Source organism: Emydura macquarii, unplaced genomic scaffold (genome assembly GCF_026122565.2).
Source record: "Emydura macquarii macquarii isolate MOO-44397 ecotype Brisbane River unplaced genomic scaffold, CSIRO-AGI_Emac_v2 contig_3305, whole genome shotgun sequence".
In the NCBI taxonomy this organism is placed as follows: Eukaryota; Metazoa; Chordata; order Testudines; family Chelidae; genus Emydura; species Emydura macquarii.
This window is the reverse complement of record NW_027133442.1, coordinates 3489138-3501955: the sequence shown is the minus strand read 5'-3', so window position 1 is coordinate 3501955 and position 12818 is coordinate 3489138. Positions and strand designations below refer to the sequence as shown.

The following is a 12818-nucleotide window of genomic DNA, read 5'->3' as shown; positions in this document are numbered from 1 at the left end:
CATCTACATTTATGCCAATCAGTTTTGATTTGAGCTCTTGGGCCTTGGTCCCTGTAGGTTCTGAAGCTGGTTGTATTCCCCGAGTGATGCCATCAGCTGCCCCGGATTCCAGAGTTACTGTGTCAGCTAAGCCAGTACAAGGTTTTCTGTCTTGCACAAAGCTGAAGCACACCAGCTCTTGCTCAGCTCCAGACCAGCTAGTGGTGTTCCAGCCATGCATAGTAAGTGTCACTTTCTATGTGCACTTCTGAGACTCTGCTACTTCCCTGAGAGCTTGCAAATGCCTCAAAAGCCTTTCACTTCATAGGGGTGTAATACACATTGACTCAAGATTCAGGCCGTTAGACCCCCAGGTTGCAAGCTATTGGACATCTCTGGACCTGAAATCATGTTTGTGTAGGCAGGGTTCAATATGGTGCAAGTATCTGGATGGATCTCTGCATGTTGCATTGTAGAGGACATCACTGTGGTAATAAGAGCTTGTGAGAAAAGTGACATATTGCCTCTGAGCATTTCATGCGAGCTGCAGACTGCATGTGTACGTGCAAGGAACCTGTTCAATCTACAAAGGATTGGCCTTCTTAGAGAGCTTCCCATGCTGCTTATTACATGGAACAGCACCTCTTTAGACACAGCACTCAGGGATATTTAGTGCCCCATGAATTAGGGGGATTGCGAATGTCTGTCTCTCCTATTCCTTAGCCTACTACGCTGTACCGTCTGTCTTACCCTCTGCTGGTTCAAATGGATGGGTTTCTTCATCCCTCCCCAAACCCAGCAGCGTTGTTTGACGCATACGAGACACTTTTCATATGTGACAATTCTCCAAGAGTGTGTGTATGCGTGTGTGATTTTTTTTTAATGCAGAAGTGTTTAATCTAGTTAGTGAGCAAATCAAGATTGATTTGCACACTTTATTGCCTGGCCCTGGTAGCACCAGCAGCCGTGGAGTTTGCAGTTGCAATAAAACTATAACAAAATGCTAGCAAGAGGCAATCCCTTCTCAAAATCAAATCTGGGTGTGCTTTGCTGCACCAGCAAATAATCAAATTGTGGTTTTCCACTACAGAGCCTACCCCAGCTTGACTGGCGGATTAAGCTGTCACTCGTCTTTCTGGTGAAGGTATAAACAGCCTTTGAACTACCTGTCTGGAGCTGCAAAAGTCAGAGCCAGTCGCTCGCCTCCCTAGTCACTGCAGCCTGCTGCTTAGAAGACACGTTCAGAGGGGTTCAGCCTCCAGGCACTTCTCCTTGGTCCAAATACATTACTTGTCTGTCCGACCTGCCCTTCCTGCTCCTTTGGACTGGCACTCAGCCCCCTCCCCCGGCCCTGGGAGTTGCTAAGTTCTTTGCCCCAGCCCCTGTGGCTGACAGCTCACACACCCTCAGCTTCCCCTCTTGCCAGTGTCCTGTCCTGTGGGCAGGAAGTCCAGTCTGGGCAATGGGATAAGGATTTCTCCCAGCCGTGGGGGAGGGAGGGGGGGGACACAGTGGGAGGCGTCTCAAAGTAACAGGAGCATTTGTTAGTTATTTGAACCATGGGAGGGCCTAGAGGCCAGGGCGGGCTCTGTTGCACTAGGTGCTGTGTGACCATGTAGCAGAGGGTGTTGCTGCCCAAAGAACCCTGTCTGCACAGACCAGCTAGCCAGAGGAAGGGTGATGTTTCCCCTCTGCAGGCTCTGATGCCGGGGAGGCCAGGGGGATATACGAGGAGCATGGGGGGGTGGGTTATTGCTGGTGGCGGAGGGGACTGTGGCAGGCGGAGTTGTGGGTTTCTGTGATGACCCTTTGGCAGCAAAGCTGGGGGGTGGAAGATCTGCATCCATTTCTGCTTTGGAGCTAGTCTTTGTGGGTGGAGTGGTTCAGTGATGGGGAGCGATGTGGAGGGGGGAGCTGGACCATGGCTACGAGTTGCTGCTCCCCACAGCTGGGCTGGAATAACATGGGTAGGAAAGAGCAAGATGGCTGGACGAAGCCTGGCTTGTTGACTTGCCAGTTGGCCACTTTCCACCCAGCGTCCTCCCTCCCCCAGCAGACACCCAGCACCCCGGCATGGAGAGTGGGCTCCGGGCCTCCTGTTCTGGCCCCAGGAAGTGTCGGGCTGGGGTCCCCAGGTGCAGATGCCTCGGGAGCGAGCTGAGTCATAATGTGGGAATGGGAATATCTGTCTTGTTTAAGTCCTGGATAAGAGTGGATTTAAGTGCTTTAGTTTATAAATAAACAGCACGAGCGGCCAAGGTAGCTTTCTGCATGGCTGGGGAGGATCTGTCCAGCCCACGGCTTGTGGCTTCCTGTCACAGAGTAACCCCTTAATCCTGCTTAAGCTCTGTTAATTTTCCTTCTTCCCTTTCTGCTCTGAGCCGCTTTCTCCACTCCTCAACTGAGCGTGTGCCTGCAGCTGGGAGAGGCAGTCGGGCGGCTGCGCTCCGTCCAGGCTGCCGTCAGGACGCCTCGGACCATGCGGCAGGGCCCCGGGGATGGTGGTGCCTGAATGTGTCCCATTCTCTCTGTCGTACAGGCTCTGCAGTCTGCGCCTGAAGAAGTTGACGGTGCTGCGGGAGCTGGACAAGGAGCTGAGCTCAGTGCTCATTGCTGTGAAGATTCAGGTAACCCGCTGCCCTGATGCAGCCTTTTGGGGCTGGCAGGCTAGTGCCGGATGCGTTTGCTGCCCTCATTCCCCGCTCTTCTGCGTCAGCGCCTCTCTCAGGTCCCCGGGAGCGGGGGAGCCCTGGCGGCAGCGGGAGCAGCTCTCCCTGAAGTCAGTGGCAGCTGCTGCTGGCCATTTGCTGTAGGGCTGAACTGGGGGCCAGCCCTGTAATCCAGCGATGCATGGCTGGATCAGGTCCTTTCCCCATTGCCTGAGCGTTCCCCCCTGGCCTCTTGGAGGGTGGGAAGCAGTCACCTGCCAGCACTGAGGTAGCTGAGGGGCCCCTGGAAGAAGGCCCTAAGGAATTCACTTGACTCTTCATGTCCGGGACTGTTCTCTGCGCATAGAGAGTGATGCCTGGCAGCCAGCATTCAGGGCCCCCCAGGTGGAAGCCTGGAACGCCGTGTAGCTCTTTCCCTGTGTGCTGCAGCCCTCGCTGTGCTCTCCTCCCTGCCTGCTGTCAGGGGCTGCACACGGGACAGACTGCCATGTGGGGCCCGTGCTCCCCGGGGCTCCATCACAGCCTCCGCCAATGCCAGCTAATGTGGCTTGTTGCCCCCTCTGTCCCCGCCCCCAGCTGGGCCCTGGTGAGTGGCACCTCTTGCCTCCTCCCCCAGCAGGGCCTCTGCCCCGAGAACCCAGCCTTGGCACATAAGTGAAACCCTCTGTCTGTGTGAGAGGCCTGCGATGATGAGACGTCGCCCTTGACATGCCCTTGCTCAGTAGCTGCCCAAATAGTGTCTGGCTGCAGAGCGGGGCGGGAAGGACGGGGGCCCCTGACAGCTCAAAGCTCTGCCCTGCTTGGACGCCTCCCATCAGGCGCTGTCAGATGCATTATACTGGGCCCTGGGTGTGGGAGAGGGAGAGTTCCCTGCGCCACGCCCTGCAAACAGCTCTGCGTGACCGAAGCCAGGGGTTCGAACCCCAAACGTGGTGCTAGTCCGGGTCTCCCCCAGGCACCAGGGCCTCTGCTTCTCTCTCCTGCTTTGGCAGCCCGAGCATGGCCTGGCATGCTGACCAACGGGGCTGGATCTCAGCCCTAGATAGCCCCCAGACTTCAGCAACACCGTCCTCGCCCCAGCCACCGTGCGGGGAGGAAGAAGACGGGGAGCAATGCTGTGTGAGAAGGAGAAAGACGAGCCTGTTGTAGGCCATTTTTCTTCCTCTCTATAAACCCGTGTGCGTGTGTGGTCTCCCACCGCTCCCGCCCGTGCTGTCCTCCCCTTTGGTGAGGTGGGCATGGTCCCGCTGCCTTCTCCTGCGTGTGTCAGGAAGAAGGGGCAGGTGACGGGATCTCTCTCCTCTTGCTGCATCACATGTCTCCAGACACAGGAGGCGATAGGGTCCTGCAGGGCGCGTGAGGGAGATCACCCCTCCTCAGTGTGCGTAGGTGCTGTGGTCCTGTCGCCATGCTGAGGAGGAGAGTGGGAGCAAGACGTCTCTGATGGACGGGGTTCCCCCTGCCCTGCTGGGAAGCCAGTGCCTTTCCTGCGCTCTTGGCAGCTGGCAGAAAAGCTGTTGCTGCCATTGAAAGCCGGCTGGGGCTGGGAGCCCAGGGAAGTCTTTGTGCCACAGGCATTAGGATTTAAAACTGGGATTAGCGGTGGAAGCTGGGGTATTAATGCTGCTCCAGAAGCGAGGGCTGGTCTTTTCTGGCAGGTCATGTAGGCCCCGCTTGCTCAACAGGATCCAAAGCAGAGGTGTAGGAAGTATGAGGTATCAGGGAGCCAGAGAGCCTCTCCAGTCCTGGCCCCCTGCAGTCAGTTCTAGCGTCCAGGATTTTATTCCTGCTCTCCGTATGAAACTCACCTTGTGTCGGCTCAGACTCGGCTTGGTAGTTGTTGGGGGTTGTTAGCTTCTCTGTAAATAGCTACCGAGCTATCTAGGAAACTTGAGAGCACAGGCCCCTGCCCCAGAGAACTGCCACGGTCCCCCGGCCATGGGTGCTCCCCAGGGGAATAACAGCTGGGCAGGAAGAGACGAGGGGCAGCGCTCACAGCAGAGACTGGGGCTAGGCTGCCCCGCTAGCGCAGTGGTGGTGTGATCGGAAACCCAAGCAAGCGGAGCTGCTAGCAGAGCTGGGCTTGGCCAAGGGCTGAGAGGGGAGGGCAAGGCTGCCGAAGGCTGTAATCCCCTGGGTCGCTAACTGCACAGGATCTCTGTAGGTCTTTCCTGCCCCCGTCTTCTTTCTTACCTCCAAGTGCCACATGACCCCTACCTGCTCTGCAGGTTCTCTTTTACGGAGTTGCCCAGCCCTTGGTGTCTCTGTGTACAGCCACAGAGTTGGGGCGTTGACCACGTGCAGCCGACCCACCGGCCGCAGCTCAGTAGGAGTGAGGAGCGGCGTTTATTCTCACACACTGTTACGATGGGGCGAAGGCAGCAGGTGCCGAGCGCTGCCCTGGGCACCCCTTACCCCTCCAGAGACAGAACCTCAAGCCCGAAATGTGGATGTTGGCACACCAGCAAATGATCACTGGAACCAAGGTTGTCCTCTACAACCAGCTCTCCTATGAGGGTCCTCACTGCTTACCATCACTAACTCTAAAATGGCATCGCCTTTTGTTGGTTGGGTGACGGTTTGGTGAAGAAATCTGGCAGCGATCAGAGCCAGGAATAGCTGGGGCCTACTATTATTAGTAGCACTTGTCCTCCAGCTTGTATCTGGGAAACTGGTCTCCTATAATCATGCAATTCCTGATAGTATTTGTTTCATTAAAACATTAAAGAGGTCTCTGTCCATATCCAAACCAGATCCTGGGGTCTGTAGCACACCCCAAGCATAGCCCTTTGTTAGCTTGCTTTCACAAAGTGATTTTGGCCCAAACACTCTGTTTTATCCATTCCATCACGTCTTTACCATCTACCTCATCGATATACAATGCTCTTCCAGCCCCTTTACCTTTATTTCTGTCTTTCCTGAACAGCACATACCTTCAATACCTGTACTCCCATCATGACTGCTGTTCCACCATGTTTCCTGTGATGTTCCCCCCCCCTGCAATCTGGAGTGATATGTAGCTGTGTCACTCCAATTCCTTACTCCTGGGCCCTGACTTACTCCGTTCTGCTGTGTGAACCACCCACTCCTGGCTCAGCCCACGCCCAGCCTCCTGGAAGTAATCAGTCCCTGGCCCAGTGAAGGAGTGCTTCTGGCCAGCCGCTCATAGGATTGACCCCCAGCCCCAGATGCAACCCCGGGAACTACTGTCTTACAGAGTTCAGTGCTGCAGCCTGCAAGCTCATTTACATTTGTCCCTCAATTTTTATCAAAGAAATTGATATGCACCAGCTCTGTCATTCCAAGCGAAGTCTCTACACACACTCAATCCACATGCACTGCTTGAGATAAAACAAACAAATATTTTTATTGACTACAGCAAGATTTTAAGTGATTATAAATCAGATTATTATGAATCCAGTGATTAATATGAATCAAGGAGTTGGTCACAATTAACTAAAAGATAACTCGCATCCTAAACTAAGTTTAATATTTCAGTAGCTTTTCAGTCTGTGATGTTAGCTTATCCACAGCTGGCTGAGATGCCTCTTGCAGCCAGGTCTCTCCCCCCGCCTCCCCCCCCCACTCCCCCGTGGGCAGTTGTCAGTGTCTTTGATGTTGCTTAGAAGATGGATTCCAAGGGAAAGCCTCGAGACAAAGATGCCTCTCTCTTTTAACAAGCTTCTTCGACCCCCTGGGGTCATGTGATCGGCCATGTCTGGCCATGGGCATGATTTCTTCCACTTGAGCCAAAGGGCTCAGAAGTGCTCAGGCCAGCCCATTGTTCCTGTATGCATGCCTCTGCGAGGCGTGCACTCTCACCTTTGTGGTTGTCTGCATCCATTCAAGCCATGTGAGACACACCTTTGGAGATATGACATAGCAGAGTTCATATCTGCACATACGAAACATGCTACTATAACAGTAATGTTCAGTATGTCATGAGCATTCCAAAAACACCTTACATGGCATGCTGTGTATTAGACCAGTGGCTCTCAACCTTTCCAGACCGCCCTCTTTCAGGAATCTGATTTGTCTTGCATACCCCAAGTTTCACCTCACTTAAAAACAACTTGTTTACAAAATCAGACATAAAAATACAGAAGTGTCACAGCACACTGTTACTGAAGAGTGTCTTTCTTTCTCATTTTTACCATATAAAAAAATCAATTAGAAAAAAAAGTAGTACTTCTATTTCGCTGCATTGTATGTAGAGCAGTATAAACAAGTCATTGTCTGTGTGAAATGTTAGTTTGTATTGACTTGCTAGTGCTTTTTATGTAGCCTGTTGTAAAAGTAGGCAACTATCTAGATAAGTTGATGTACCCCCTGGAAGACCTCTGTGTACCTCCAGGGGTACACGTACCCCTGGTTGAGAAACACTGCATTAGACAATACACAGTTACACTCTAAGGGTGAACATGAATAATACACAAATCACACTATAAGGGTGCACGTGCTGTACAGCGTGTCACATTTCCATTATTCCTGTAACAGCTGGTTTCCCTTCCTGCGCCAGTAGTTCTAGTTCCTCCATTTTGTTCCCCAGGATGCTTGCACTGGTGTACAGACATCTGAATTGTTTCTGCTCAGCTTCGCCCAAATTCCTTATGTGCAGTCGTTCTACTGCCATCATCACCTACCTGCCTGTTAGTGTCCTTGTCACTCTCTCTCCTCTTGGGGTTCATTCACTTACCCTCTGTTGTTCCTTTCTCCATTGTTCTATCTTCTTGGTTGATTTTCCTCCCACTCAGTGTTAGAGTCAGGTGTGGAGATTACCTGAGCATCTTCCAACTGTCTCCCCCGAATTCCTAGTTTAAAGCTGTTTTAATCAGTTGTGCCAGCCTCCATCCCAGAAGTCTGTTTCCCTCTCCACTCAGGTGGAGTCCATCCCATGAGAACAGTCCTCTGTCTGTGAATGCCTCCCAGTAGTCAAACATCCCAAAGCCCTCCTTACAGCAGCACTGCCTGAGCCATCTGCTGATCATCACAATCTCGTCTCACCTGTGCTCTCCTTCTTGGGATAGGTAGAATCCCACTGAAGATCACCTGAGCCTCCATTTCTTTAAGCATCTTCCCAGCCTGGCGTAGTCTCCCTTGATGCATTCCTGTGAGAGTCTAGCTATCATTTGTTCCCATGTGAAGGAGAATCAGTGGATTCTTTCCTGCTCCCATTAGGATTCTCTTCAGCCTCAGTCCACATCCTGTATCTTAGCTCCCAGCAGACAGTTCACCCTTCTGTTCTCTGGATCAGCTCTGGTGACAGGCCTGTCTGTTCTGAGCAGGGAGTCCCCAGTTGTAGACCTATCTCTTCCTGGTGTTGGTGCAATTCATCCGCCTTCCTCCTCCTGTTCTTGCTGGCTGCAAGTCCTCTTGTCTTCTGTTCTCCTGTGCAATCTTCTGCAAGTTGTCCTCTGTCCTCCTGGGGCTCCAAACTCTGTCTGTCTCCATTGACTCCTCCTCTTTTCTTGTAGGACTAGCTGCTCTTCTCCCTTGCCCTCCCACCTTCACTCACTGCCTTCTGTGCCCCTTCCTCATTTTCCAACTCAGCAAATCTGTTCCTGAGCTCTGGTTTTCCTTCACTAGCCCGTCTTTCCCTCTGTCTGGTTCTCGTAGTCACATGCTTCTACTGGCCACTTTCCTCACTCAGCAGCTTACCCTCAGAGTTCTTCAGTCCAGCTTGCAACTGCAAGTCTTGACTTCTCCCTTCAGCCTCTTCTCGCCTTCCCTCCACCATCTGCTCAAATCCCTTTGAAACTCAACATAGTTCCTTCCTGCATCGCCAGACCTCAGATCTTCTCTTCCATCAGCTCTGTTAGGCAACACTCGATACAAATGAAGCATTTTTCGAGTACCTGCTCCAGGATCATGTGCATCCCGCAGCTGCTACATGCGATCATCTCCAGTGTCTCCTCCATTCCTTGGCTCACCAACCACTGCAGCCTCTGCTGGCATAGCCTTCGCTTCTAAGCTCCTGCCAAGGAGGCAGTAAACCCAAAAAGAACCCCTCCAACAAAACCAAACCAGACCACCTCACACTCCCTCCACCAAACTCCCCTCACCATTTCCCACTGAGACTCTCCTGTTCTCTTTCCAGCTCTGTCTACTGGCTTCTGTGCCGCTGGGTTGACCGCTTGGCTGCCTTTATAGGGCCTCTAAACAGGGCTGTGCTTCTTTCCCAGCACACTGCCCTGCACCAGCCTCTGCACACTGACCTAAGGCAAGTCTCTGAGCTTTTCTCTCCAGCTGTAAAACAGGGTCTTCATATTTCCCTGTTCCTCTGGGTTCCAGAGGCCTCATTGCCGCTTGGGCAGAGACACTGCGTTTCATGCTCTAGCCCGCCTGTGCCCAGTCCCTGGACTAGTGGCAAACATGCAGCCCATGGGGCTGGATCTGACCTGATAGATGCGTTTGTATGACCTGCAGAGCAGATTCACAGCATCCAGCATCTCTGCTCTGGTTGAAAACTAGTAAATTTCTCCCCCTCCTGCTTGCAAAGAAAAGCTTCCCAGTGGGTCCTGAGGTGACATCTGCCTGAGCTGGCAGAGAGCCTGAGACAGCAGCTGCACATCTGAACTCCACTTTGCCCTGCTAACTGCATTGTGCAGTTAGCTCTCGAATCTAGTCAGGACATTTCAGTGTTGACACTAACTCTTGTATGTCTGCTTATTTTAGCAATGGGCTGGAGAAGGAGAGGGAGTCACACCTGCAGCGGGTTGGGATTTCGGAGTCGCTGCAGGCAGGGAAAGGGAAGAGAAGTGGAGAAAGGGGGCTGGAGAAGGAAGAGCATAGAGCCAAGACAGCTCAAGAGGATTCTAAGGGAGCATGTTTTCACACTGAGCGTTGCCGGATGTGACTGTAGTGCCCTGGCTAACCTGCACCTGAGAGTTCAGTTATTATTGCGCAAAGGGCAGCGTCCCCCTTCCCTTGGGACCTTCCCTGGGTCAGCCGTGGGAGACCACAGTGCATCTGGGGGGAGCACAGAGTCCTACAGTTCTGCCAGGCCCACGCACCGTATGTAAACATGGAATTCAGCCCTGCGCACTGAATGGTTTTGGCTTCCTTGTGGCTGTGAGGCCGGGGAGCTCTCTCAGGGTTAGTCACACAGGTCCTTCACTAGGCATATGTGCATTGCATCCACTGTCCTTGTGCAGCATAAACATTCATGGAATATTTTTCTGCACCTGCATTTTCTGTCGTCTTTTATAGCTTGGTTATGTCTAGTCTAACGTTCCCCCCATAGCAAAGCACTAGGGCTATTCTTTGTGTCTCAAAGTTTAGCTGTTTTCATGTCATTCTGCACTAAAAACAGATGCAACAACTGACAGTGAGGAAAGATGCATATTTCCAATTTTGTGTCTCTTAAATGGCTGGAAGGATATTGCTCAAACTTTATAAAAACATTCAGCTTCAGGAAGAAGCAAAGCCTGGAAAACTTCTGCCCTAAAAGTGTAGTAAGCTAAGAGAGGCAAACTTCCTAGGTCAGCACTGTTTGTGCCAGGGCCTACTCCAAAGCTTACTGTATGAAGCCAACACTTTCTGGAGGCACTTTACCCGAATACAAGTACATTCAAGTCAGCGGGGGGTTGCGCTGGTGCCAAAGAAGCCATGTGACAGTGGAGTGATCGGGCCAGATATCTGAGTTGCAGGGAGCGCTATCTGCTGACGGCATTACGAATGATACTCAGCAACCCTAGAAGGGCAAGTAGCATTAATGAGCATTAATTGGTCCTGGGAGCCAGCTCCAACAGTGCTTTGAAGCTGGGAAAAAGGAATGTGGGGTAGCAGATGCAAGATGCCAGTCAAGAGATGAACTTGAGACTAGTTCCATGGCCTGCATTCAGATGTGGCCTGGCCAATCACACGTCAGGCTCTCTAGGATTGAATTCCATATGGGTTCTGCCACCCTGCCTGTGGGGCACCCCGCCGCAGTCAGTACCTGGCCCTGCCCTTGCCAGCTTAGGCAAAAGAATTAAATACATCTACAGCGCAACGGAGCCCCACATGGTACTGCCGCAGTCGGCATAGCTCCCGACAGCCCCCTTGTGTGCACAGCAAAGCCAAGGTCCCAAAATAGAAGCCTGTGACATGCCTGAACGCAGACCACAGTCCATGCCACGTGCTGCTAGAATCCATGAGCAATGGGGCAGGAGCCCTGATTGGGAAATGCTCCAAGGCCGCCGGTATGCAGGGCATGGCAGCCGGGGTGGACAAGGCTGAGGTTCCAAAGGAGCAGGCAGTACAGGACAGACCCTGCTTCGTGGCTGCAGATGTTCCCCATCCAGAGTCCATCACTGAGTTCTCCAGGTCCTTCCACCACCTAAATCAGCAACTGCCTTGCGCTGGAGAAATAGCCCATGCAGCCAGAGCTGCAGCGGAATTGCAATCGTCACCTGTGTAATCCTGCCAGCAACTGTTGTGGGCCCCTCAGTGACTCTCAGGACCAGGGAATAGGCAGAGATTATTTGAAACAACCAGTCTGACGGGATCAAGTAACCAAATTCCCATGGCCTCAAGGAGACCACAGAGAAAACTCAGCGTCTTGGATGACACCCCCAACCCGCCCTGCTATGGAGGAAGCTGTACTGGGGGACAGCAGGTGCTGGAGCCAGCCCCAGCCTTATTTACCCCCTGTCTTACTAGCACGCTGATATGTTCAGCACAAAACGCTCCCCAGAATTACAGAATTCAGTGGATGACTTAGAAGAGGGAAAACAGCTCATTAGCTAAATTTGCAGATGATCCTTAATGGGGTGTTGTCAGGAGAATGAAATGATAATACAAAGGGAGTAGCACGATGAGAACTCTGGGCAGAGATCACAGCCACAGTCATCCTTACCAAAATGCACCTGATCTATTATGTGTGTGTGTGAGGGGGGGGATATAGCTGCAAAACCAGGTTCTCCCTGGGAGGCAGAGGACTGGTCTGGCCACCTTGTCTAGGAATCCAACTGGAAGGAGGCCAGACGACATAATCAGCGAATAATTCTCTCCATGTTACAGCTATATCCACAGCAGCTGGAGCATGGCCGGAGCGTGATCCTCTGATGGCTGGCTTGGTGCCCACGCCCCTCCCTTTCCAGCACAGGACAGCAGGCACTCCCGGACACACACAGCCTTGCAGTGGTACTGGCGTCCTGTGATATTGGATGCTCAGGACAGGCCTTTGCAACCTGCATTCAGGGGGCTGATCACTATTTATTTAAAGGACCTGTCCCAGTGGTGGGCTGCAAGTTAGCACACCGCACTGTTAGAGCGCCATAGCTTACCAAATCTAAAGGGGAAGGAAGAATTCACCCTCTTCCCTTTTAGCAGCCAGCTGCAGCGGGGGCGGGGGTGAACTGGATTGAGGTGTCATGTGAAAGGCATCCAGGCATTATACTGGCCCTTGGACTGACTGCTGCCTTCCTGCTTCTGCAACCCTGGCTCCTGGCCCGTCGGAGCTAGCGACACCAGAGTCAAGCCATGGCTGGCACACACAAAGCCCAGCAGCCGCCACAGGGGAGGGAATTACAGCTGGGTAGAGGATGGATTTTTTGATTCACTGGCAATTCCGAAATCTTTTGTTAAATTGTTTTGGGTTGAGCCAACCAATTTTTTGGGAAATGTTCAGAGGCTCAGAAGGTAGAAACCTTGGAGCTGAGTCAAACCAAACCATTCTATTTCTGTCCACCTTGGGAAAACAGGTTTCAGTGTCAGGCCTTTTGGCAAAAGCAGAGGACCAGAGTCGCAAACAGCTGGGGGGCAGGGGTGGAAGGCAGCAGTGGTGGCAGCCTCCTGGTTAGGGAGGTCGCCCCAGGGTCAGTTTCCCCCCTGGCTGATGGGGGGAAGGAGTTTGAACATGGCTCTCCCACGCTGCAGGGGCATGCCCTGGTGGTGGGATGTTCTGGGCTGGGGCTCTGTCTTGCCTGCGGAGGTTGTTCCACGTTTTAGAAATAATTCAGTAGTCACGGGCACAGGGACTTGGCCTTGAGTCTCCCATGGGCTAGGTGAGGTATAGAGCTATAGAGCTGTTCTCATTCTCTATCCCTGGCCCAGTGACTGTCCGTTGCCCCTCACACGGGCAAGTCCTAGTCATTCAGTGTGATAGTGCCTAGTCCTTGGGACAGGGTGCAGTCACGAGAATGATGCTGTCGCCTAGAATGTGGGGAACCTATGTTCCCATCCCTG

The 12818-nt window shown here is 52.7% G+C and overlaps 1 protein-coding gene across 2 annotated transcripts in view; it reads left to right on the top strand.

The window, feature by feature from the left end:
• The window catches only part of LOC137143237 (phosphofurin acidic cluster sorting protein 2-like), a 130022-nt gene that overhangs the window by 76053 nt on the left and 41151 nt on the right, over window positions 1–12818 (top strand). For both annotated transcript variants that reach the window (XM_067532911.1, XM_067532913.1), the window contains exon 2: window positions 2519–2606. In XM_067532911.1, the coding sequence (XP_067389012.1) occupies window positions 2519–2606 (88 nt within the window). The remainder of the gene's footprint in view (window positions 1–2518; window positions 2607–12818) is intronic.